General features: G+C 50.1%; 1 protein-coding gene across 5 annotated transcripts; it reads left to right on the plus strand.

Annotated features, from left to right (window-relative positions):
- The first annotated feature begins 1,827 nt into the window (after positions 1–1,827).
- Positions 1,828–22,831, plus strand: KLHDC8B (kelch domain containing 8B). Of its 5 annotated transcripts, none has more exons than XM_029050859.2 (7): positions 1,828–2,118; positions 2,832–3,036; positions 6,589–7,539; positions 15,897–16,061; positions 16,665–16,889; positions 20,438–20,539; positions 21,414–22,831. In XM_029050859.2, exons 3-7 carry the CDS (start codon positions 7,149–7,151, stop codon positions 21,608–21,610), a joined length of 1,080 nt encoding a protein of 359 aa, XP_028906692.1. In that variant the 5' UTR covers positions 1,828–2,118; positions 2,832–3,036; positions 6,589–7,148; the 3' UTR covers positions 21,611–22,831. The 5 variants fall into 5 exon arrangements, with proteins under 5 accessions (XP_028906692.1, XP_028906693.1, XP_028906696.1 ...); XM_029050860.2 differs by having other exon boundaries at positions 2,980–3,036; XM_029050863.2 differs by having other exon boundaries at positions 3,013–3,036.
- The last annotated feature ends 4,307 nt before the right edge of the window (positions 22,832–27,138 follow it).

Here is a 27,138-nt window from a genome sequence, read left to right on the forward strand (position 1 = left end):
TGAGGCCGCACACTGTGACTATCCTGCCTGCATTACTGCCATGATGCTCCCTCATCCCCTGATGGGCCAAGACTGACCAGAGGCCAGAAGGCAAGGACTTGGGAGGTGGTTTTGCCTCTTCCCGAAGACACAAAAACTCTTCCCTCTTCCCCCAGACGAGCCGGTTTTGCCGTTGGGCAGACAACTGGTTTGTGGAAGTCGATAGGCGGAGGCGATGAACCCAGAGGGGGAAACCTGGGGTCTGGCACGTGATGCTTGGCCTAGTGCCGGGTTTAGCCAAGTGTTCTCTCCGTGGGTGGGGAATGTGCCCCTGGAGTTCCCCAGCCGCAGGCTTCTAAAGCCAGACATTGCTCCAGGACTCAGTGGATCTCTTATTCTGTGTTGGTTTTATAATAATGCTGGTATTTACTAAGCACTTACTATGAGCCAATCCCTGTTCTAAGCGCTGGGGTAGATACAAGATAATCAGGTTGTCCCACGTGGGGCTCACAATCTTAATTCCCATTTTACAGGTGAGGTAACAGGCACAGAGAAGTGAAGTGACTTGCTCAAAGTCACACAGCTGACAAGTGGTGGAGCTGGGATTGGAACCCATGACCTCTCACTCCCCAGCCCGTGCTCTTTCTACTAAGCCGCACTGCCTCTATGGGCAAGCTCGTTCCTTCCGTTACCCTAATTTGGGAGTCTAGTACAGCATCATCCACCCGGAAGGCACTTGATAAATGAAAGTAATGTTAACGAATACCTGTTCTCCCTCCTACTTAGACCGTGAGCCTCATGCGGGACGGGGACTGTGTCTGACTTGATTATCTCATATCTACCCTAGCGTTTGGCACGGTGCTCGACACGTAGTAAGTGCTTAACAAAGCCTGTAATAATCATCGTAACGATGAAGAAGCGGTGAATCTGACGGGGGTGTTCAGACGAAGGCCCGCATGACCCTCTGTGAAGATGGAATGACTGAAAGCCAATTTCACTGGAAGCAGGGAGCAGGCAAAATGCAGAGACCCACTGAGGAGTTTAGAAATGACCGGCTGCCAAGACCCAGAAGAGCCGGGCTTGGTATTTTGCCATTAACTGAGGTTCCAAGAGCCCATAAGGGCCGTGCCCTTTGGAAAGAAAGAACGGGATGGGAAAGAGAGAGGGAGAAAGCCACCACAGGTGAAGTTTATTGAATCAAATCCAACAGGTGTGAGGCTTTGCATAGGATTGCCTAGACCTAATGTGTGTTAGTTGGGGGGGGGGCGGCCTTAGCCCTCCTTGCCCTAGTAGTCATCGTGATGGCCTTTACTGAGCACCCACTGGGTGCGATGCACTGTGCCACGCACAACAGGGGCATGAAAGGCATTCCCCGGCACCAAGGAGTTTGTGCTTGAATGGGGGAGGCAAGACGTAAAAAGAGTTCCAAACGGCGCGATCGGAAGAAATGACGAACTGGGTAATTGATTATCCGCCTCTCCCCAGGTGCTGAGGAAGGGGACGAATGGATAGGTAAGTACTGGAAGTGGCTAGCGGGGAGTGAATGGAGGAAGCTTGTCGGAAGAGGTGGCGGCCCTGCCGGAGCCAGGGGCCTAGCCTTCAGATTGAGTACCCTCCCAGGGGATTTGGGAATCTTCTTCTTCTTCCTCCTCAGCCTCTGGGCGGAGGAGCTCTCCGCCCTTCCCTGCCGGAGCCCCCTCGTCTCCCTCCCACCCCCCTCCCTCGGAGGTTATTTATTATCGAAGTGTGCGCGGGGGGGCCGGGCCGGGCGACGGCTTCCACCTGCCTTCTCCAGCCGGAGCCGATCGGGCCCGAAGAGCGGGAGCATCCCCAGGGGGCGGCGGGGGGCGGTCCCCCCTCTCGTCCCGCCGGGGCGCAATCTCTGCGCCCCTTCGGTTCTTTCCAGCCTCCCGTGGGGGCCCCCGTCCTCGCTGGGCGACAGCCGAAGGGTTAAAACGGTGGGTGTTTTCTTCTCCCGTGCTGGTGAGAGCTGCGAGCGGAGCACCGAGCCGGCCGCCGAGCAGGAGAGGTGCGCGGAGTTGAGGGGGGAGCGGAGAGGCCCCGACCCCCGCCCAGGCCGGGGCAGGCCGGCCCCACTTTGTTCTCCTCGGGAAGTTTGCTTGGAACCGGCCGCCCGGGGTAAGTGCCCTCGGGCTTTTCCTCACCCCCCTGGCCGGACCCCGCTGGCCGCAGGGCTCCGGGGGCGAGTTTGGTGGCGGGCGGGGCCGCGCATCTCCGACCCTCTCCGGGTCCCGCCCCTTGGCACCCAACGCCGCAGCCCCTCCCGGCCCTTCACAGCGCGGGGGCGGCAAGTTTGGAGCGGGCCCGGGGCGCCCAGCCGAGATTCCCCCGGGGGAGGGCCGCCCTACCGGAGACTCTCCCCGGAGAGGAGGGAGGGGAGACGCTCGACGCCGCAGCAGGGAAAGGACCCGGGAGTGCGGCTTCCCAGATTCTGGCTGAGGATTTTAGCGACAGTCGAAACGTTTGTCGGGGCGGCGGCTTCATCCCATACTCCCGGTCTGAAGAGGTTCCGCCGCCTTGTAGCGCCCGGTTCCTTTTCCCCTTTCCGCCTCCAACCCAGTGGCTCGCCGCCCCTCTCCGGGCTTTCTCCTCACCTCCCGGGGTTCTCTTTGAGGAACTGGCTGACCGTGCTAACTTCATCCCTAAAATGTGGGAAGGATCCTCAGGGCCCCCTGGGGCGGGGTGCAAGAGAACCTGTTCCCCCAACCTCCGGGCCTTAAGCGTTCTGGCCGGGAGATTCCTAGCGCACCGGTGGCGGGGGGGGGGGGGGGGGGGGGGGGGGGGGTGGTGCGGGGAGGAGAAGATCTCCGTTTCGCTTCCACCCTTCTCAGGCTGGTAAGAGGCCCAGGCGCTTGATCAGAAGCCAGGGCGTCGGGCCCCTCGCCGAGTGGGAACATGCTAGCCAGAGATGCCCGGGGGTGAGAGGAGGGTGTGGTCGTCTGCCGTCTCCGTGGCTTGCCGACCTACTTGCCCTAACAGGCTCCGAACTCTGCATGTGGTGCCCTCTTCCAGCTGGAGCTCCAGGAGAGACGCCACGTAAGCCGCAGTAAACCTACTTTCACTGAGCGACTTTGCCAGAAGGCCAGGGCCGTTCCTAAGGGCAGCGGAGATCGCTGTTGCCACCGGCTGAATGTCATGACGGTGATGGAGCGGGGGAGGGGGGGAAGGGGTTGGGGGGTCTGGGGTTTGGAGGTTCTTAAAATGGAAGGGAGGCGACAAGGGTGTTGTGGAATGCGGTGGAACAAGGCGAAGACTAAAGAATAGCGGACGGACACTCTGGGAGCAGAAACAGAATGTTCAGACTTCCCGGAAGGCTGAGGCAGCCTCGTGAATCCCTCCAGTGGATTAGGGAGAACCTAGAGCCCAGAGTCTGTGGGGGGCCCGAACGTCTTCCCTCTCTCCTTGGTACCTGCTTGAGACTGTTATCAGTCCATGAATTGAGTACTTGCCTGTGTGCAGAACACTGTATTAAGCACTTGGGAGAGCACAGTACAACAGACCTGGCTGACAGGTACCTGGCCCACAGGGAGCTTACAGTCTAGACGGGGAGATGGACATTAAAATAAAAGAAATTACAGCTCAATCAATCGTTTCTTGAGTGCTTACTGTGTGCCAAGCACTCTACTAAGCACTCGAGAGAGTACAATATATCAGAGTTTTAAAAATCTTGTGGGATTTAAACATTGACCGTGTGCCAAGCACTGTATTAAGCCCTGGGGTAGATACGGTCAGGTTGGGCACAGTCCCTGCCCTACATAGGGCTCACAGTCCTGATTCCCATTTTACAGATGAGGTAACTGATGCACAACCAATCAACTGGAGTTATTGAGTGCTTACTGTGTGCAGAGCTCTGTACTAAGCACTTGGGAGAGTACAATATAACAGAGTTGGTAGACATGTTCCCTGCCTGCAACGAGTTTACAGAGAAGGACTTGGAGCATTGTGGTTAATGGAAGAGGTTAGTGTACTGACGGAGATGAGAGAGAATAGGGTTTGGCGGGTACGTCTTGTCACTGCTAACCAGTCGAAGCTGCCCATCGCTTGCACGATCGATCGTTATGCTCCCCGTCTCTCCTCTTTCTCCTCTACCCCCTTCCAGGCTCCCCTCCCCAACCTCCCATTCCTCCCACCCACCGAAAGTAAAAAAGCACAGGGATCGAATGCAGTGGCTGCCCCAACCTCAACTGCCCCACCCCAGTTGCCCCAAAGCACAGAGCAGGAAACGGACTATATTTCCCAGTCGCCCCCGCGCCGTCTCGGCCCTGGACTTCTGGCGCTGCTGCTCTAGAAATTAAATGACTTGCTCAGGGTCACACCGCAGGTAAGTCATGGAGCTGGGATTAGAACCCAGGACCTTCCGACTCCCAGACCCATGGTCTATCCACTAGGCCTTAATGCTTCTCTACTACTACTGGAGTTGATAGACCTGTTCCCTGCCCACAACGGGCGTGCAGTCCAGAGGGGGAGACAGATTTATTTAAATAAATGATGGATATGTACGTAAGTGCTGTGAGACTGAGGGAGGGGTGAATGAAGGGTGCGAATCCAAGTGCGAGGGTGACACAGAAGGGAGTGGGAGAAGAGGAAATGAGGGCCTAGTTGGGGAAGGCTTCTTGGAGAAGATGTGCCTTCAATAAGCTTTGAAGATGGGGGAGAGTGATCTCCTGTCAGATAGGAGGGAGCTCCAGGCAACGGAGTAAAGTATGGACTGGAGTGGGGAGAGGCAGGGAGGTAGCAAGGAGGCTGATGCAGTTGTCGGGGGGACACGATAAGTGCTTGGATTAATGTGGAAGCAGTTTGGTCGGAGAGGAAAGAGTGGATTTTAGCATGGCTTAGTGGAAACGGCACGGCTTGGGAGTCAGAGGAGATGGGTTCTAGTCCCCACTCCGCCACTTGTCCGCTGTGTGACCTTGGGACAAGTCACTTAATTTCTCTGTACCTCAGTTACTTCCTCTGTAAAATGGGGATTAAGTTTGTGAGCCCCACGTGGGACAAGCTGATTACCTTGTAACTACCCCAGTGCTTAGAACAGTGCTTGGCACACAGTAAGCGCTCAACAAATACCTTATTATTATTATTATTATTATTATTATCATCATCATGTTGTGAAGGTTGAACCAACTGGATTTGGTGACATTAAATATGTGGGTTGAATGAGAGAGAGAAATTGAGAATAATGCCAAGGTTACGGGCCTGTGAGACAGGGAGGATGGTGCTGCCTACAGTGACAGGAAAGGCAGGGGGATGGCAAGATTTGGGTGGGAATATGAGTTCTGTTTTGGACATGTTAAGTTTGAGGTGTCAGCGGGACATCCGAGTAGAGATGTCCTGAAGGCAGGAGGAAATGTGAGACTGCAGAGGAGGGGAGAGGTCAGGGCTGGAGATGTAGGTTTGGGAATCATCCTCATAGAGACGGTAGTCAAAGCCATGGGACCGAATGAGTTCTCCAAGGGAGTGGGTGTAGATGGAGAATAGAAGGGAACCCAGAACTGAGCCTTGAGGGCCTCCCACAGGAGGTGGGAGGCAGAGGAGGAGCCCAGAAAAGAGATTGAGAATGAGCAGCCAGAAAGATAGGAGGAGAACCAGGAGAGGACAGTGTCAGTGAAGCCAAGGTTGGATAATGTTTCTAGGAGAAGGGGGTTGCTGACAGTGTCGAAGGCAGCTGAGAAGTCGAGGAGGATTAGGTTGGAGTAGAGGCCATTCAATTTGGCAAGACGGAGCTCATTAGTGACTTTTGAGAGAATGGTTTCTGTGGAGTGAAGGGGGTGGAAGCCAGACTGGAGGGGATCAAGGAGAAAACTAGAGGAGAGGAACTGGAGACAGTGGGTGTAGACAGCTGATTCAAAGAGTTTGGATAGGGATGGTAGAAAGGAGATGGGCAATTACTGGAGGGAGCCATGGGGTCAAGGGAAGGGGTTTTTAGGATAGAGGTGACATGAGTATGTTTGTAAGCAGTGGGGGATGGGGAGGAAAGCTACTGGAGAATGAACAGTTGAAGATGGTGGTCAGGAAGGGAAGAAGGGAAGGAGATGTACATAAGTGCTGTGGGGTTGAGGGTGGGGATCCTACGATGAGGGAAGCCAGCCCGGTGATTTCTAGGCAATAATGCCTGCAGAATTGTTCTTAGGATCTCTCTTCCTCGAACCCAAGTTTGATTCACTTTACTCCTGAACTCCCAGATGTTGGGAATAATAATGACATTTATCAAGTGCTTACTATAAGTCAGGCACTGTGGTTAGCGCTGAGGTCGATACAAGATAATCAGATCGGACGCAGTCTCTGTTCTATCTTGGGCTTACAGTCCGAGGGGGAGGAAGAATAGCTATTTTATGCCCATTTTACAGATGAGGAAACTGAGGCCCTGAGAAATTATGTAACTTGATCAAGTTCGCCTAGCTGACTAGTGGTGGAGCCGGAATTAGAAGCCAAATCTCCCGACTCCCAGGCCTGGGCTCTTTCCACTAGGTCAGGCTGCCTCCCATTGAATAAATCGGCTGCAAGAAGATTATGTGGGGAAGTAGACTTGTGAGGGTGGGAGTGGCCTGGGCCAGAGAGAGCCAGCTGCACTGTGTCTTCTGTCTCTTCCAGGAGAAAATGGCCATGGAAGTTCAATGTGGAGCCTGGAAGAGGAGCTGCTGACCAAGGGTGTGATTTCTCATCTTCCAAGAAGAGTGGAAACAGATCCAGGCACTCTGCCTGGAACTAGAGGCATAACAGCAACACGGGTCTGGTCTGGGGTCACTTGCTGTGCCTGGCTCTCAGTCAACCCTAGGACCTCCCAAGAAGGGCGAGAAATACCAGAGTTGAGGCTGGAGCCTGGGCTTGTCCAGGTTTAGCGGGTCCGAGGGTGCTTCGTCCTTCCCAAATTGGCAACTGGCTGTTTCCCGTCCTTTGAAAAAGAAGGGAGGCACATTTTCCCCTTAGGCTCTGAGGTGCAGCTGCCTTTCCGGGCTTCAGAGACTCTGTCTGGAGCCAAGCCTCCATCCTGGGTCGCTGCCCTTGGTCCCCAAGGACTCGTTCATTGCTCTTGTCCTTCTGGACTTGGATAAGACAGAAAGAGGAAGCAGCTGGGGCTTAGCTGTCTCCAGATCATGGCCGTGGGCCCTAGCTGCAAACAGGCCGCTGCCCCCAGTCTCTCTTGAGTGACCATGCCCATGAGTGTGATGGCTACCAGCAATGCCAGGTCTTTCAGCTGGGAGATCTTCCCCCCAATGCCCACTTGTCGGGTGTACTGTACACCCGTATACCAAGATGGGCACTTGTTTGTGATGGGTGGTTGCAGCCAGGCGGGGATACCCCTGGGCACAGTGGAAATGCTGGATGTGATCTCCCAGAAGTGGGCAGCGCTGCCTCCCCTGCCCACGCCTCGGGCTGGGGCTGCCGCAGTGGCTCTGGAGAAGCAGGTGCTGGTGATTGGGGGCATGGACTCGGAGCAGAGCCCTCTGGCCTCTGTGGAGGTCTTCCGCACTGACGAGGGCAAGTGGGAGAAGAAGGCAGCGCTGGCCCAGCAGTCCATGGGTATCTCAGCTATCGAGAGAGGTGAGAGTGAGCCTTGGGCTTTTCTCTGGGAGTGCTTCTCTCCTCCGGGTCAGGAGCTGTTTCTGGGTTTTGGAGGGAGAGGGGGCAGCCTACAGCATCTAGGCCTGGGAAATCCTACCCCTCTGTGTCCTGATCAGATTTCCTCTAGTTCAGTCTCTTCCCACTCCCTGGGGTTTTTGTGTGTTTGTTTATGGTATTTTAAGGGCTTACTATGTTCATTCCATCATATTTATTGAGTGCTTACTATGTGCAGAGCACTGTACTAAGCACTTGGTGTCAAGCACTGCTATAAGCACTGAGGTGGATTCAAGTTAAGCTGAATACAATCCCTGCCCCACATGGGGCTCACAGTCTAAGTAGGAGGGAGAACAGGGATTGAATTTCCACTTTGCAGTTGAGGAAACTGAGGCACAGAGAAGTGAAGTGACTTGCCTGAGTTCACACAGAAGGCACGTGGTGGAGCCAGGATAAAGATCCAGGTCCTCTGGTTCCCAGGCCCGTGCTTTAATCCACTAGGCTACACTGTTTGGTTTGTCAGATGGTTTTTCCCCCAACTGGGATAGAGAATTTTCACCATTCACTTTCTCAGTTCTTGCCCAACTTTTTTTTTTCCTTTTAAATAATCCAAGAATCTTTGCCCCTGTCCTTTTCTTTCTGGTTGGTTTTCATTAATTCTTCCCAAAATTCCATTTCTGTTTCTTTACTTTGGGGATCCAGAATGACTCTGCCACCCCCTTTAAATCGATCTCTCAGGTCCCACAATGATTGACTGTGCTCTCTGACTAGCACCCTGTTGTCCTTAGTTATGGGCCGGCCCACTGCAGGTGAGGGCTCAGAAGGTAGGATGGGGAAAGGGTGGTGGGGAGGGAACTGTGGCTCCCAGTTTACTTCTGACACAAGCCAGGGAGACTGGGGTCTGATTGACTGGGTTTGGGGCTAGATCAGTATCATTTTTTGTATTTTCACAGCTGTTCCAGGGGTACTTTCTGTTTCTAGAGCTAGGTTTGAGGCTTTTGCTCTAAAAATCTAAGCCACTATTAGATTTGGACAACTTTCATCTGGAGGCTGGGCCATGTTCCCATGTGCAAGACCCCAGGGTAGAATGCTGAGAGAGAAATGCCCTCAGGCATTTTATAAAACAGACCTGCTTGCTGATTTTCTGTGGAAAAAAGGAGAGAAAGTGAGACTGAGAGGGAGATTTAAGGTCATTTAGGGCTTGAGCAGATCTCATAAAGATGGTTAAGATGTGTTGTCATTGGAATTTCTCTCTTTCCCTCCAGGGTCATCTAACCTTTGGAGTGATGCAGGCAGAGCAGCTGGGAGAGATGAAATGTGGGGCTGGAGGCTGGGAATTGGGACTTCCTGGTTTGGTTCCCAGCTTGACTGCTCACTTGATCAGTCAGTAATATTTAATGAGCACCTACTGTGTGCAAAAAATTGTCTAATGCTACCCTCAAGGAGTTAATCTAGCCAGGGAAACAGCCATAAAATACATACTGAAGTGCTTGGTTGTGGTTGTGAGCACACATGTGCTGACTTGGTAACTGGGAGCATTTGACCTGGGGAAAAGAAAAGCTTTTTGGGGAAGGCCTCCTGGAGGAGGAGGGTTTTCAGAAAGACTTTGTTTGGTACTCACCCCTGCCCTCACACTTAAGCATTGATCTTTAAACTCTTGCTTTCTCCACCCACCTGTAACTTATTTTAGTGTCTGTCTCCCTTGCTAGATTTTAGCTCCTGATGGCAGGGATTGTGTCTATTAATTCTATCATACTCTCCCAACCACCTAGTATGATGCAGCATGGCTTAGTGGATAGAGCACAGACCTGGGAGTCAGAAGGACATGGGTTCTAATCCCTGCTGTACCACTTGTCTGCTGTGTGACCTTGGGCAAGACACTTAACTTCTCTGTACCTCAGTTACCTCATCTTTCAAAAATGGGGATTAAAAGTGGGAGCCCCATGTGGGACAGGGACTGTGTCCAACCTGATTAATTTGTATCTACCCCAGTACTTAGAACAGTGTTTGGCACATAGTAAATGCTTAATAAGTACCATAACTATTATTATTATTATGTTCTGCATTTAGTAAGTGCTCAATAAATACTACTGATTAAACTTTGGAAGTGGGGAGAGCTGTGGTCCGGCAGATTTGAAGTGGGAGGGAGTTCCAGGTTGGAAGAAAGGAGTGAGTGAGGGTCAGAGGTGGGAGAGAAAAGAACGAGACACAGTGAGTAGGTTGGCTTGAGGGGAATGGAGGGTGAATTGGGGTGTAGTGGGAGAAGAGAGAGAAGAAATAAGAGGGAGAGAGCTGATGGACTGCCTTAGTCAATGGTCGGGAATGTGTTTGATGTGGAGAGGAAGAGGTACCCCCTGGAGATTTTTGAGGCCTTGGGAAAACGCGTGCAGAATGATGCTTTAGAAAGATAATTAAGGCGGCAACGTGCAGTGTGGACTGAAGAGAGGAGAGACATGAGGCAGAAACACCAGAGAGGAAGATAATTCAGTAGTTTTGTCAGGCTATAACAAGTGCCTGAACTAGGGTGGTGGCTGATTGGATGTGGGCGGAAGAAGGGATGGATCCTGGGAATGTTGCGGAGGAAAAAACAGCATTTAGTGAAAGACTGAATGTGAAAGTTGAAAGAGAGCAAAGAGTCGAGGGTGATATGAAAATGATGGGTTTCAGAGACAGGGAGGATAGTGGTGGTGTCAACTGTGGTGGGAAAGTTAGGTGGAAGAGAGAAGATGAGAAGTTCAATTTCAGACGGAGTGGGGTGCCAGCAGGTTATCCATGTGGAGAGGCAAGATGAAATGTGTGACTACAGAGGAGAGGGGCCCGGCCTAGCGAGAGAGATTTGGGAGCCATCTGAATAGAAATGGTAGCTGAGGAGTGGGAATGGATGAGCTCCCCGATGGAGCAAGTGTAGCTGGAGAAGAGGGGAACCAGAACAGAACAGAGCCTTGAGGGACACTCACAGGGGGTGAGACGCAGAAGACGAGCGAGGGCAAAAGGAGAAGCAGGAGAGAGCTGTGGCATCAGTTAAACCAAGGTCAGAAAGTGTGCTCAGGAAAATAAAATGGCCCATGGGGGCAAAGGCAGCTGACACAGGTCAAGGAGGACTAGGTTAGAATCCATTAGATGGAGTTGAGAGGACTTAACCAAGCCTTTCCCTCTCCTGTGCCCTCTTCCCTCCACAAATAGACTTTGTGAACTAGTACTCAATCTTTCCAGATGATTTAATGGGACTCATGAGATTCCTTGGCGAAAACAGCTGGCTGGGGTGAAACCTTTAACGTCTTTTACACACAGACTGGGTTTAAAGAAAATGGAAGGGGAAGCAAATGTAGTGTGATGCCCGACCACATTGGTGTGCTTCACTTTCAGTCCAGCTTTAAAATTCCAAGGTGATCTTTCTAGCAGGGTGGCCTTCAGTGGTATGACCCAGCTGGTCAATGTTCTCCTTGATTCTGTCCCTCATTCATTCATTCATTGAATTGTATTTATTAAGCACTTCTGGTGTGCAGAGCACTGTACTAAGCACTTGGGAAAGAATACAACAATAAACAGCAACAATCCCTGCCCACAATGAGCTCAGAGTCTGGGGTCGGGGTGGGGTGGGGGACAGACATCAATACAAATAAATACAATTACAGATATATACCTAAGTGTGGTGGGGCTGCCTGGGGGAAGAGCAAAGGAAGCAAGTTAGGGTGATGCAGAAAGGAGTGAGAGATGAGGAAAAGTGGGGCTTAGTATCTGAAAGCCCCTTGAGGAGATGTGCTTTCAATAAGGTTTTGAAGGGGGTGGGGGGGACAGTAATTGTCGGGTTTGAGGATGGAGGGTGTTCCAGGCTAGAGGCAGGATGTGGGCCAGGGGTCGGGTAGCGAGACAGGCGAGATCGAGGCACAGTGAGGTTAACCCCCTCCTTCTCTCCCGCTCCAGGCACTTGTCTAGGGTAACACCTCTGCTTTTCCAGTAACCCCAACCTTCCCTCTACTAGCTGTCATTGGTTCCCTGCCCCTCTTGAGGCCCAGACTGCCCACCTCTCAGGAAGGGCTACTTTGCCAGCTGCTTGCCATGGGGAACTCTGGGAAACAAATCTAGCCAGTGATATGCAAGAGCCGTTACAAACAAGGCAAGGGTGAAATCTAAAACAGGGAATTTCACCGGAATTGACGTGCGGTCTGAAGGGAGCTGAGACTTTTCCCAGGGGCTGAATCTGTTTTATGTCAGAACCTTTGAGGGTTAAGATTATTTTGAAGCACAAGTCTTTAGTTTTCTTTTAACCTTTCCTGCAGACTTTCTCTGGGCTTTTGGGAGGTTGGGGAGAACATGTGTATATGTGAGCCTGGGGACTGGGGCTTCAGTTTTTGGTACCTCTCCTTTCCTGGATCTTCTGTACCATCTCTGAAAACCCTTTCTCTAATTGGAGGCTGGGCCTTCCTGGGAGAGGAAAGTCTCTGGAGAGACTGCAGCCTGGGTGTCTCAGACTGGAGAAGCCACCTGTTTGATTAATCTCCCAGAGGGTAAGTGCTCTTAGGAGGAGAGGCGTTAGACAACACCCCCCAACCACCACTGGGTTAACGGTTACTCATCGCTAAGGGAGGCACTGCTATGAGCACAGACGGCGGCTCCCTTGACTAAAAATAGGGCCCAGCGGGGAGAGTGTGTGGGATGGCGCCGCAGGTGGAGCTGAGAACTTGATTAGGATAGTCCGGGTCTTGAGCCAGGATCGGGATTTCCTACCAGAAGCTTATGGAGTGTGGTCATAGGCAGGGCAAGGCCTTGTACTCCAGGGAGTGAATGGAGCACAGGCTGAAGCTCTGTCCCCTACTTCCACTGAGGAGCAGGTCTCAGAGTTTAACCTTCCACATCTGGGGTAAATGCTCCCCGAGAGCTCCTCAGTGGCCGGAGCTCACGTGGAGGAAGCAGCCTAGCCCCTGAGTGCTCTGGCTGCCTAACTGGCTTGCAGCCCAGAATAGCAGGGAGCCTAGAGGTCTGCTGGTGGAGATGGTCCCTTGCAGAACAAAAGGAAAGAACATAAAGCCCAAGTCAGATAGTCACCATGGCAATGGGGCTGCCGGTTACCATGGAGGCCTCATGTTTTCCTTGCCCGCAGGTGACCAGCCCCCTCCTAGACATCATAAGGAATCAGTAGCCTCTGCAAACACTCACCCTGCCCAGCTCTGCACAGGCCATTTTGGGAGCAGCTGCAGCCATGTCGGGGAGGAGACACAGCCCCAGCCCTCTTTATCAATCAGTGGTGTTTATTGAGCACTTGCTGTGTGCAGACCACAGTACTTAGTGCTTGGGAGGGTACTGTATAACAGAGTTGGTAGACATGTTTCCTGCCCAGAAGGAGCTTGGAGGAAAATAAGTCCTCTGCTGTATTCCCAGGATTCTTTCCCCCTCCCCTCTACCTTAAGACTGCAAGCTCATTGTGGGCAGGGAATGTGTCTGTTTACTGTTAGATCGTACTCTCCCAGGTGCTTAGTACAGTGCTCTGCACCCAGTAAGCGCTCAATAAATATGACTGAATGAATCCATAAAGCCTACTCCCAAACTGCCCTTCTCTGACTGTCTGGGAAGTCAAAGTTCTGTGCTTCCAAATTGACATCCTGTCCCCAAGTAACACACTGTCAAAAAAGAGGCAGTCAGTCTTCAGCCCATAAGGACAATCTCTCCTCCTATAAACCTGTCATCCCCATTCAGTGAACTATGCTGAAGTGGAGAACTGGTGCTGCCCAAACTACTGCTTCTCCTCTTGCTCCTAAGCCCAGAGAGGTTTGTACCTGGGATCTTTCCCTGCTGGTGATACTGTCGAAAAAGTCAGTAGGCAAGGAGGATTAGGGCTTCTGGGGATTGATGACATCATTCATATGTGTGACATCACCAGAAGACGGAATCAGGGGTAGGCCAAAGGTACTAATGTCCCCCCCTCAAACCCTCTCTGGAAAGTGCATCTTATCCCCTGCTGAGAAAATGCGTATATGCCCTCACAATCGCTTATCACAATCAGCTGTGTTCTTCTGAAGGATCCTTAGAACGTCTCACTCCCCAAACATTATTGCTTCTAAATTTAGAGGGTAGAGGCCCTGGCACTCTCCTTCAGCTCCTTAGAAACAACCCCTAGTCCGTCCTTCCTCTGAAAGCCCAAAGGACGGTTGCCTGGGTGTGTGAGAACACTGAGAAAGCCTTGCTTGGGACACCAGCTCTGATCTACTGTGTGCTCCCTCTCCCTCTCCCAACTCTTCTCCCTCTCCCTTTCTCCATCTCTTACCATCCTGAGCCAGTCTTTGGTTGAGCACTGGGATATGGGGGCCTTGCTTTAATTCTAATGGACATGAATCTGGTGGGACTTGGTGGTGGTTCTGCTTGAATGCTGGACTGGGTTGCCATGGTGTCTCTAGGGAGACACAGAAAAATGATTATAATTAGATCCTTGTGCTCTTTTTTTATTTGAATATCCAGGGGAGGGGGAAGTCCTTTGGGGTAGTGGGAGTAGTCTGGCTTAATCTTGCCCCAGCGAGGTGGAGGTGGCTACTGGACCAGTCAGAGAGGAGAGTCCCTTATGAGACGGTGGGGTGAATGGTGGCAGACTGCAGGAGGCCTGGCAAGCACTGTGGGGACTCTTGTAACCAGCACGAGATGCCCCATGGAGTTTTCCTTTGGACTAAACGTCAAAAGCGAAATGTTGGCCCTTGTGCAAGGAATGCAGTGGTGAAATTGAATCCTAAACCCTCTTCTTACCCCACAGTGCTAATGTCTTCATACAGTTTATCTACTGATCCTACTAATGCTCTCTCATTTCCTGTGTTCAGGAGAGAGGCCACCAAGCTCCATCTGTAAGTAGCAATCCCTGGAATATTCTGGACTCTCTGGTAACTCGGTTTGCCTGCTGGGTGGTATGTTCCCATTGTCTTTTTTCCTCTTCCTTGCCTGACCTCAGATTGGCCTTTACCTGAAGGGGGAGGCCGCCCAATTCTGTTGTTGCTCTGAATACTTTGGCACCTGTGGGAGCTGGGAAGCGACCTAAGCCATTGTACCACTGCAGAGGGGCCCTTTATTCGAAGTCTTACCAATTTTGTTTTGCAGGGTTCAGGGGTGCTAAGGTCCACAGGGAGGTTGAATGCCTGCATGAGGAGAAATCTGTATGTACCCAAGAAATGAGTTGAGATAGGAGGGGGCAAAGTGATGGAGTGCTTTAAAGCCAATGGTGAGGCGTTTTTGTTTGATATAGAGGTGGATGGGCAACCACTGAAGTTTTTTGAGGAGTGGGGTGACATGTCCTGAGTGTTTTTGTAGAAAATGATCTGGGCAGTGGAGTGAAGTATGGACTGGAATGGGGAGAGACAGGAGGCTGGGAGGTCAGCAAGGAGGCTCATGCAGTAATCCAGGTGGGATAGGATGAGTGATCGTATTAATGTGGTAGCAGTTTAGATAGAAAGGAAAAGGTGGATTTTAATGATCTCGTCAAGGTGGGACAGGATTTAGTGATGGATTGAATATGTGGGTTGAGCGGCAGAGAAGAGTCAAGGGTAAGGCCAAGGTTACGGGCTTGTGAGACAGAAAGGGTGGTGGTGCCATCTACAGTGATGGGAAAGTCAGGGAAGACAGGGTTTGGGTGGGAAGATGAGGAGCTATGTTTTGGACATGTTAAGTTTGAGGTGATGGGAGGGCATCCAAGTAGAGATGCCTTGAAGGTGGAAGGAGATGCAAGATTGGAGAGAGGGAGAGCGATCAGGGCTGGAGATGTAGATTTGGGTATCATCTGCATAAAGGTGGTAGTTGAAGCCAAGGGAGTTACAGGGTGGGAGGCAGAGGAGGAGCTCACGAAGGAGACTGAGGATGAACGGCCAGAGAGATAAGAGGAGAACCAGGAGAGGACCAAGTCAGTGAAGCCAAGGTTGGATAACATTTCCAGGAGAAGGGCGTGGTCCAGTGTCTAAGGCAGCTGAGAGGTCGAGAAGGATTTGAATGGAGTAGAGGCCGTCCTGCACTCTGGGACTCTGATTTTCTGCTCTTTTCTAGCAATGAACTCGAAGTTGACAGGAGGAGCTGCTGAGATGGACTACTGATGTGCTAGGGTCACCCCTTTTGGCCCTTTTGAATTTACATACTTTGGTAAAGCGGTATCAATTGTGAGACTGTACTCTTGTTTTGCATTTGGATGTCATCTAATTTTTTTTTCTCTTCCTTCCCTGTGCTTGGTTCTCCCAAGCCCTTTACCCTCCCTGATACCAAAAGCCCTTTAGTGAAGCTGCTGAGCACTAAAGTGCTTCTGAGCAACAGATTGACGACGATCCTTTCACTAGGGACTTGGGTCCCAGGGCTGAGGTCTGCCTCCTTCTTTCCTGCAGATGGCACCGTGTATGCGCTGGGTGGGATGGGCTCTGACACAGCTCCGCAGGCACTGGTGCGGGTCTACGAGCCAGCCAAGGACCACTGGCAGCCGTTGCCCTCCATGCCCACTCCCTGCTACGGGGCCTCCACTTTCCTGCAGGGAAACAAGATCTATGTCCTGGGTAAATTTCCTGCTGGGTAGATGAGGGTGTCAGAGAGACACTAAGGGAGTGGGGAAGCTCTGGTAGTCTGTGTCCGTCCTCTATCAGAGACAGGAAAAAGCTTCGCTGTGTAGCAAGCGGGATGTGTCGGTGATTGATGGGGGAGGTGCTCCCACTTCCCCTCTTGCAGTCTTGCTGACCAAGTTAGTTACGTTGGTTGGGATGACACCACTGTGTGAATAGTCCAAACTCCTTGAAAGGTCACAGACTACCTGCACCTTCTCCTCTCTGCCCTACCCCGACTCCAGTGTCCATTCTCCTACTTCCTTAAACCCAGAGGTCCCTCCAAAGGGACTGATTTTTTCTTTCTTGGACGTGGGGAAATATCTCTCAAGAGTCAAATACACCTTGGGTAGAACTTGCACCCACTGTCTGTGCAAGACCCCTGACAGTCTATCCTGCCCCCACAGACCTGGAGAGAGTGGTGGAGTCCAGCGTGGGGTGAATTGGCCTAGATGGGGCCCTGGCTGGATAAGGGTTAAGTAGGGAATGGGGAAGGCTGGGGGAGGGGAATGAGGGACTTCAGTCAGGCCCTCCTGGGGTTTTCTCTCATCTTCTCTTTAGGAGGCCGGCAGGGCAAGCTTCCGGTCACCGCCTTTGAAGCCTTCGACCTGGAGGTGAAGAGCTGGACTCGTTACCCAAGCGTGCCCAGCCGGCGTGCCTTTGCCAGTTGTGCCATGGCAGAAGGCTGCTTTTTCAGCTTGGGGGGCTTGCAGCAACCTGGGCCCCATAACTTCTATTCCCGCCCCCACTTCGTCAACACTGTGGAGATGTTCAACTCGGAGCAAGGTGAGCAGACTGCATCCAATATTCTTGAAAGCTAGGGAGCCATTCCACTGGAACTTGAGAAGAAGCTGGAACCCCACTATAGACAGATGAGCCCCAACTGGGAGGATAGACACACCCACCACAGCCACAGCCCACTCCCCTCTTTTTCTCTCTCTCCCCACCTTTCCCCCCAACCCTGTCTCTATCTCACCTCAAAAGGCCACAGGGGAATCAGAAATTCATGACTTGGGTGATTTCAGATCTGCCATAGAAACCCAAAGCTTCGGCAGTAGAGTCCTTCTGATTACACAAGAGGATGTTAAGGATGGGTTCCTGGCCTGGCCAGGGAGTGTCTATGTCTGATTGTATGAGAAATGAAGATTTGTCAGAACTAGCCCTTTGGGATTAGGACAAGCTTTCCCCAGCTCTCCCAACCCCATATACCTCTGCTCACCAGTCATGGGTTTCCCAGCCCCTGTTCTGTTATCTTGAAGGGAGGGAACAGGAAGTCCTTCCTCTCAGCTCTGAGCCTTGAGCAATCGCCCATCCTGGTTGGGAGAAGTGTGAGGGGTGGGCTTGGTGGAGGGGAGTTCAGTTCTCTTCTGGGAATCTTCCCATGCCCTCCCAAGACTCCTTAGGATGTATGGCACCAAAATCCCAATGCATCTGATGCCTGTGGGTTAGTGACATTAGAAGTGAAGTGCCTCTGCAAGAGAAGAAGCACTGATTAAATCGGAGGCTTGAGGCTTGGGAGGGTGAAGAGGGAATCGAGGCAATTGATCTAAGTACTTTCATTCTCTGTTTTCAGTTAACTTCCGGTCAAATCCATTCTTCTCTTAACTCTTGCTTTGTTGCTTGGCAGAGAGCAGGAACTGAAAAACTGTTTGAGAGACCCTGGTCAGAGAGCTGCATCATTTTCTTAGTGGAAATAAGCTCAAAGCCAGCTTGTGGGGAGGTAGGGAAGGACATAGAAATAGGGATATGATAGGGAGGGTGACCTTGCCAGGACTGAGGATTGACTACCCTACCACAACACTCCTTGGGTTTTGGAACAGAGGAAGATAAGAGTTGGGCTAGAAGTGGACCAGTTATTTATTGTTGCCATGGGAAAGAAGATCCTTCTTGGTTTGAACAGCCTGATCTTGTCAGATCCTTCCTTTTCCTCTCCCCTCCTTTCTCCTTTCTCCATCTCTCACCTCTGCCCTTTTTTAATGGTATTCATTAAGTGCTTACTATGTGCCAGGTACTGTTCTAAGCCCTGGGGTCGATACAAGATAATCAGGTTAGTCCATGTCCTTCATGGGGCTCTTAGTCTTAATCCCCACTTTACAGATGAGGTAATTGAGGCACAGAGAAGTAAAGTGACTTGCTCATAGTCACATAGCAGACAAGTGGTGAAGCTGGGATTAGAACCCAGGTCCTTCTGACTCTCAGGCCGTGCTGCTTTCTCCACTCTCCTTTCCCCTTTCCCCGCCTCCCCTCCCCCTTTCCCCACTTCTCCTTCTCCCTTTCCCTGCCTCTCCTTTCCCCTCCCCTCCCACTGAAGAATAATAACATTTAATACATAAGCAGGGAGGCAAAAAAATCTTGTAAAGATACAGTAAAGCATAGTTTCAAACTATATAAGGGAGTAGTGTACTACTGAGAGAAAATTGCAACTTTCAGACAAGGCTGGTGTGCAGCAATCAGAAGAGAAATTGCTCTCCTTGAGTAGAGACTTGGGGAGGAAAGGGAAACTGAGAGGTGATGAGAAACCAGTGATTGATGCTGCAAATGGAAAACACAGTATAGCAAAGGACAGTCACAGTGTGGATATGCCCAGTGTGGAATGGAGTGGTGTTAGTCTGTAGGACTCTTCGGCCACATGTACATACATGGATAGATAGCACTGTCAGCAATGTTCTCTTCCAATACGGAGGGCAGTGGTACATACATATAAGCTGTGAACCCTTTTCTCACCTATATCTTTCAGTTGAGAGCTCTCTTGCCCGGCCCAGACAAGAGGCTGCTTTTTGGCCTAGGTCTGAGCTGGGAAAAGATACAACAGATATTAGCCCAGTATGAATGAAGGCAGAGGAGGAGCCCTGATTGCATTTCTGGCCTTTATAACAAGCAATCAAATGATGTTCCTACAGATTGTTTTCTGAGAGTGGGATCCTTTAAGGAGAGAGGATTGCTAGCATCTTTCCCTCCCAGCAGAGGAGTTGCTCGATGCAGCATGGGGAGGAGGAAGGCGGAACAGAATGCCCAGGGACTCATTCTGTGTCTGCATCCCTGGGGTTATGCCCCAAGATGTCTACTGAGAGAAAGTCTGCCTCAATGCCCTGCTCATCTCCATATGAACCTGAGGTGGAGAGGTCATGTCAGAGAGTTATGAGTAGAAAGGAGAACATAGCTAAAAAGGAGGTCTGAAGAGTGGAGTGAGGAAAAAGCTATTGGGAGACAAAGGTATCGGGAGACAAAACTGGAAGGCAGCTGGATTGGAGTGGGAATAAAGGTGAGGCTTTTAAATGAGTGGGGGAATGGAGGGTAGAAACACTGAGAAAGCAGTGAGGTCTAATGGATAGAACACAGGCGTGGGAGTCAGAAGGACATGGGTTCTAATCCTGACTCTGCCACTTGTCTGCTCTGTGACCTTGGACAAAAGTCACTTAACTTCTCTGTGCCTCAGTTACCTCATCTGTAAAATGGGGATTAATACTATGGGCCTCATGTAGGACATGGACTCTGTCCAAGATGAATAGCTTATATCTACCCCAGTGCTTAGTAAAGTGTCTGGCACATAGTAAGTGCTTAACAAATACCATAAAAAAAACTGGACTACTTCAAGAAGAGACAAATAGCGGACAAAGAAGTCAGAGGAAGAAAAAGGTGGGAAGGGAGAGTTCAGTTGCCTTTCTTGGGTTCCATGGCAGGAACAGCACCTCCCTTTTTGCCTGGGACCCTCACACTCATCCCGAGGGCCAGTAGGCTTTCCAAAAGGACACTGAGTATGGGGGTGGGGGGACGACTCTGAGCCTAATTTGCCCTCGAACTGTGCACACTGGGAGCATGGTTGTTCTTCATGGAAACCCTTCACTAATCAGATCAGATCTGTATCTTGCAGGGGCTGGAGAAGTGAAAGGGCAAAATATATTTTGAGCTAGGACTGAAATAGTTTAAAGTCCCAGTTTTCAAAACTGGATTGATTTCCATGTCCTCCACCCCCACCCCTTCAAAGGTTATCCTAGTCCCAAACTCAAGGTCCAATCTCTTTCCCCTGACCTACATAGCTGACCTCATGTCTGGGGTCCTAGGAACATCTACAGCTGTTCTGCAGTGTGACTTTATGGAGGAACTCCACTTTTCAGAAGTAAGAAGCATCAACTTAGCCTAGCATTTCTAGGGAACAACTGTGAAGAGAAGAGCCCCTTGTCAGGAAAGGTTGAGAGATTAAGACCTGGCAAAATAGATGTCAGGGATTTTAAGTAGGACAAAAACTCATCAATTCCTTTGCTCTAATTTGTGCCCAGGCCACTCCCTCAGGCTAGGTGGCCATAACCCTGAGGTGCACTACCTCTCTCTCACAGGTGTCTGGAGTAAGCTGCCGCGCTCAGTAAGGATGAGGGAGAAGAGAGCTGACTTCGTGACAGGCTACCTTGGGGGCCGTGTGGTAGCAATAGGCGGCCTTGGTGAGTGTCCTCACTCTCTCGGGGGCGGCACGGGCAGGCACTATCCAACAGATCAAAGAGCATCGCTGTCCTTGTCAAAACCACCACCTGGAGTTACATGACAGCAGGGGCATCTGGAGAGCTCTAGGGACACAGGACTGAGAGACTTCAGGGTGTGGTGGAGAGTGGAAGAGCCAGGGAAGGAATTCGGCCAGACTATACCTAAGAAAGGCTTGGGCCTATTTCCCTCACTTTGATAACTGTTATGAGTTGATGAGCTGAAACCCATCAATGATATTTATTGACTACCTGCTCTGGACTGAGCACTATACTAAGCACTTAGGAGAGTTCAGTAGAATTAGGATGGAGTTGCCCGTCAAGAATGATGGACAGTTCTTGGTTCTGAGACTTCAGGCCTGAGAACCTCAGTGTTTGTGCAGTGCACAGGTGAACAGGCAGGCAGGGATGAGAGAAGACCTAATCCCTGTCCCCGAGGAGCTTATGTTCTAGCTGGGGAAACGGAGAGAAGAAGAGAAAATGAAAATGGCTATGTAGTTGAGTAAATGGTTAAAAATAGTAGGGTATGTTAGACCACAGGGACAGAAGTGCTGGAGAAGGGCCTAAGTGTGTAGTTGGCAGCGAAGTGCTGAGATGGTAGTTTGGGGGAGATGACCCAGAGAGAAGAATTCACTGGAAGAGGCCTGGAGGAAATGTGATTTCAGAAGTGCATGGGCAGTAAGGGGAGGAGTGCCAGGAGAGGGGTGAGCAGAGGGGAGGTTGGAAAGTTTTGTTGCCTACTTTACTGGGATTGAGGTACTAATGTACTTGACATCTTTGAGGATCATCTGGGGGTGGCTCACACTCCTCTCATCACTTTGGATCTCTTCTTTTTCAGGAAACCAACCCTCCCCGCTGGGCTCCGTGGAAGGTTTCAGCCTTGTGAGGAGGAAATGGGAGCTCTTGCCCTCCATGCCCACTGGCCGCTGCTCCTGTTCCAGCCTCCAGGCCCAGCAGAGGCTTTTTGTGATTGGAGGTGTAGCCCAGGGGCCCAGTGGAGCTGTAGAGGCCCTGTGCCTGCGTGATGGAGTCTGAGGAGCCCAGTGCAACCTACCTACCCACCTGATACCCAGAGGCAGAGACCAAGGGGGCACAGCCACCCATCTGCTGCCATTATCAGCTCAGTGACATCACCTTCTTTTGCCATTTAGAAACCTAATTTCAGCTTTGTGAAGTTTAGAGTAGTGCAGAGATCAAAATTATCCTGTGTGGTGGGCTGAACCTGGGCAAGACTAGTAGCAGCTGCAGGGCTGGAATCCCAGGGATAGGACTGTCCTAATTGCCCCTGCTGCTGAGAGAAAGGACTTCAGATGTCCTAACTGCTGCAGGGGATGCCTTGAGGACTACTGGGCAGGATGGGTGGCAGTGCTGCCCGGCCAGGGATTGAGTGAGCTGACAGTTTGGTCAGCGCCATAGCTGATCATTCTTTCCTACTCAGTGCCCTTACATGCCCTCATTCCTGAAGACTGTATATGCCATCCAAGTGCAGAGGCATGCTTGGTCAACTGCATTGGGCTGGAAGGATGAACAGCTGGGAGGAGGCTGACTATTTTAATAGGAACCACCAGGGACCCCTAGTTCAGTGCCTATGAGACGATGGCATAGCCCTAAATAAAGCTAGCCGTTTTGGTTCTTGCCACAGTGGCAGGTTTCAAGCTCATGCTGAGCAGTGGGAGACTTTGTTCTCCAAGGTGGGATCTTGGGTGGAATGGAGGCAGAGCACCGTCCAGCCTACAGGGAAAAGTTTGCCCTATCCAGGCATCTGCCTTTCCTCTTCATTAGAACTGATCCCTTTAAAGCGGGTCATTGTCTTCTGTTCCATTCTGCCTTTCACACTAACCCAGCTTTTTAGGCAAGAGCAAACCAAGGGGAAAGTGAAGCTACTTCTTTAAGGGCAGGTTTCCCAGCCTGGGGGACAATATAAACCCCATTTTCTCTGCACTCTGGCTGAAGGGTAGCCCGAGCAAGAGCCTAGTGGGCCTATGTGGGAATAGGGATATATTAAGCAGAGTGACAGGTCCCTGACTTTATGATGGAAGATGGGGGGTTCTGAAAAGGGTGTGTCGACTCGATGGCATTTGAAGACAGGTCCCCAATGTCACCACAGAAAGGGGCTAGGAATTCAGGACCCGGCCAAATGGTCGAAGAAGTTTGATGAATTGATGCAAACTGCCTCTGCTCCGGGTAGCCGCTGAGGAGGCTGAAAGAGGGATAGTAGCTAACATTTTGTGGTTAAATTAATTTTTCTTCCTCAAAGTTCTGAGTCTGATTATTTGAAAAATCGATGAGATCATTCAGGGGCTCAGGGTGATAGTGGTGTTATCCACTTGAGAGCCCTGAGCTCCATATAGAGAAGAGGAATTCCTGATTGGCTACCCTGCTGTTCAAATGCCTAGTCACTCCTCTACCCACAGCTGCACAAGGAAGTTTTGATGGCACCTTCTGTTCCAAGTCTTCATCAAGAATGATCTTCCTCTTTTGGGATAAATACTGGTGCGCAGTGCCCGCCTCGGCAATAGTAGCCACTTGCAAGCTGAACGACGGAGCTGTGGCTGAGAGATAGTAATAACTGGGGGGGGGGGGGGCGGATTTTGTAGGGGTGCCATGAGCAGAGTGGCTGGGATTGATTGAGATGTCCCCCACTGGCCATTCTGGGCCTCTTGGGCCACATCTTTGGCAAGGACTGGAGCCTTCCTTACAGTTTCTCTTCCATAGCTACAGCACTAGTGTGCTAAGGCACTGGGAACATTTGGTCTGCCTTACTCTGAGCCCTTTCTCATCCTGATTTTGGGTGTTGTTTGTTTTCATCTCAGGCAGCTGCAGCATGTGGGAGACAAGAGTAGCCTGTGGGTGGACCATGACACCCATCACAGCTGGTGATGTGAAGCTGCTTCTCCTCCCCCATGATCCTTCTTGGTCCCTCACAGTCACTAGCTAGAGCCTGACCTGCTTCGGAAGAAAAATCATCCACCAACTCTCCTCCTGTCTGCAGTCTTTCTTGTCCCTTAATAGTGGTGGCAAGCAATAGTATTTATTGAGCAGCTAATGTGTTCAGAGTACTGAACTAAGTACCTGGGAGAATCCAAGAGAGGTAGTAGACATTATCTCTTCCCTCAGGGAGTTTATCATCTAGTGATGAGCATAGCATGGTTATAATGCAAAAGGTTCATCAGACTCTGTGAATTGGAGGTTTCTGAGTGAAAGCAGCACAGGAGCAGAATGGTTGAAGATGCCCTTTTCTGTGTTCCCTGGTCTTGGACAAAAAGAAACTTGAGCCTGAAGGAGGTGTACTATTCCTAAAAAGCCCATTGAGCAGCTATAGCTGTAACCCTGTTGATTTTAAATACGGTTGGTACTCTGCCATCTGTTACCTCGAATACAGAGATGAAGGCAAAGGTGACCTGAGCTATGGGAAAGATTCTCAGGCAGTCAGAACTCTCCTGAACTGGCCTGGTAACAATACTGATAACCGTCCACTCGCAGAAGCTAAAATAAATTGCTTTTATCAATGGAAAAGACCAAACACACTAGGCTTTTTCTGCTGTTTAAAAGCAAAGCTTAAACACGCCTACTTTAATGAAGCAGGCCAAATGAAGCAATCAGACACAGACTGTCACTTGGCAACCAGCTTCCTCCTGCTTTATTTTTGATCGGAAATTCAACAATTGCTTCAGAGGATATCCAACAGAACTCCTCTTTTTTTTCAGTTGTCATTTTCTGACTCCTTATTGCCACTTACGTGAGCATTTTTTAAGTGGTCACAAAAACTTCATTGATAAGTCAATGGTGGTGTGAGTTTCAGTTTGCTTTCAGCCTGTTCCATTTTCTGGCTTCTTATGACTAAACGTGGCATTTAGCCATCCAGGAAATCCTTCTGATATGTTGAAACCAATAGTCTTTGATTAGTTAGTTGTTTCTCCTCAGCTTGGTTTAAAGCCTGCAACAGGGACACGTGAATTAGCGGCTTAGCCCCCCTACCTGATACTCCAAATGAATGGATTCACAGGTATGACCACTCTGCATCGCTCCTGTGTTCTCCCCTATTCTCTTTGTCCCCGTTACCACTGGCCAAGGTTAATCCACCTACTAAAGTGCAAAGGCAACTTCTCCTACATTTTACCCACCAACCTCAGTCCATACTTCACTCTGCTGCCCAGATCATTTTTCTAAAAAGAGTTCAGTCCACGTTTCCTCACTACTCAAGAACTTCCAGTGGCACTTACTGTTGTATTTATGAGCACTTACTGTGTGCAGAGCACTGTACTAATCACTTGGGAGAGTACAATATAATGGAGTTGATAGACATGTTCTCTGTCCACAAGGAGCCTAGAGGGGAGATAGACATTAATATAAGTAAATTACATACATGTACATGAGTGCATCAAACAGAAACTCATCGCCATTGGCTTTAAAGCACACAATCAGCTCACCCCTTCCAACCTTAACAGACTGAGCTCCTACTATAAACCAGCCCATACACGTCAATCCTCTAATGTCAACCTACTCACTGCACCTCGATCTCATCTGTCTCGCTGCCAACCCCTCATCCATGTCCTGCCTCGGTCCTGGAACTCCCTCCCCCTTCCTATATGACAGACCACCATTCTCCCCACTGTCAAGGCCTTATTAAAATATCTCCAAGAGGCCTTCCCTGACTAAACCCTCACTTCCCCTACTCCCTTTCCCTTCTGTATCACCCTTACACTTCGATTTGTACTTTTTAAGCACTTGCTATTCACTCCACCCTCAGCACTTAAGTATATACCCATAATTTATTTTAATACCTGTCTCCTCCCTAGACTGTAAGATCTTTGTGGGGAGGGAATGGATCTATGATTCTGTTGTACTCCTCCAAGCACTTAGTACAGTGATACCATTGACTGAGAAAATGAAAAATTATGCCAGAAAAGTCCATTGAGGCTCTACCCAGAATTTTTTGAATGAGCTATAGTACAATACATCAAGGAAGTAGTGTGGTCTAGTGGAACAGCATGGGCCTGGAAGTCAGATGACCTGAGTTCTAATCCCTGCTGTGCCATTTGTCTGCCGTGAGACCTTGTGTAAGTCACTTAACTTCTCTGTGCCTCAGTTACCTCATCTCTAAAATGGAAATTAAGACTGTGGACTCCATGTGGAACATGGACTGGGTCCAACCTGATTAGCTTTTATCTACCCCAGCACTTAGTGCAGAGTCCGGCACACAGTAAATGCTTAACAAATACCATCAAAATATATATGGTATAATATTAGAGCTACGGAATGGGACTCTCTACCCTGATGAAGGAGATACTGTAGTAGGGCCCTTTTCTGCCTTCCCCACCCTGCAAGCTTGTGTGGGCCCAGCACTCACACGGCCCAATCCATTATCTGAGTCGATCTGTTCAGAGAATGCATTTTTGTTTGTATCCTGGGAAAAAAATGGGACAAAAAGTGAGTCATAATGCTCTCCTCCATCAGTCACTTCTAAGAAATAATAATAATAATGTTGGTATTTGTTAAGTGCTTACTATGTGCAGAGCACTGTTCTAAGTGCTGGGTTAGACACTGGGGAATCAGGTTGTCCCACATGGGGCTCATAGTCTTCATCCCCATTTTACAGATGAGGTAACTGAGGCACAGAGAAGTTAAGTGACTTGCCCAGAGTCACAATAATAAGATTTTTTGTGCTTATTTAGCTCCTTTCAAAACATGTAGATTCAACCATATGGCATTGCTACTAATGGAATAGTGATGGATGACATGCTTAGTACTTCTTCCTTGGGACTTTACCCACTTGTGTTAGGTTCTTAATGTTCCATATAATCTAAAACAAATTTCCTTATGCAGCATGGCCTAGTGGATAGAGTATGGGCCTGGGAGTCAGAAGGGCCTGGGTTTTAATCCTGGATCTGCCACTTATCTGCCGTGTGACCTTGAACAAGTCACTTAATTTCTCAGTGCCTCAGTTACCTCATCTGTAAAATGGGGATTGAAATTGTGAGCCCCGTGTGGGACAGGGTCTGTGTCCAACCTGATTCTCTTGTATCTACCCCAGTGCTTAGTACAGTACTTACTACAGTACTTAGTACATAGTAAGTGCTTAACAAATACCATTAAAAAAAATTTACTCTTGGAGAATCAATCCATGGTATTTATTGAGCAGAACACTGTACTAAGCCCTTGGAAAAAACATTTTATACCTTGGGAGCGGGTTCCATTACAACCCAGTGTGCCCTGCACAAAATCTTGGGATAGGATGAGCTATGCCCTTTAGTACTAAGAAACTTGGGAAAAGTTTGTGAACAGGAAAAATCTCAGCTGGCTGCCGGGGAACTTTTGCTTTACCACTCAGTGCTTAGGGAGTGGTTGCAAACTGGCTCTGACTAAATAGCTTGGCTAACGATTTCTACTTTCGAAGTTCTGCGGCTAATCTCTCATTTGGTTTTCCAATAGGATTTTTTCATGCTGAATGTTAAGTACAGTTGAGGCATAGGGGAGTAGGATTTAGGGTGGGCCTTCTAATCATTCAGTCAATCAATCTCTAGGAACAGTACAGGAGAACAAACCTTTCTTCAGGGAAGTGT

Source organism: Ornithorhynchus anatinus, chromosome X1 (assembly GCF_004115215.2).
Source record: "Ornithorhynchus anatinus isolate Pmale09 chromosome X1, mOrnAna1.pri.v4, whole genome shotgun sequence".
NCBI classification, from domain to species: Eukaryota; Metazoa; Chordata; class Mammalia; order Monotremata; family Ornithorhynchidae; genus Ornithorhynchus; species Ornithorhynchus anatinus.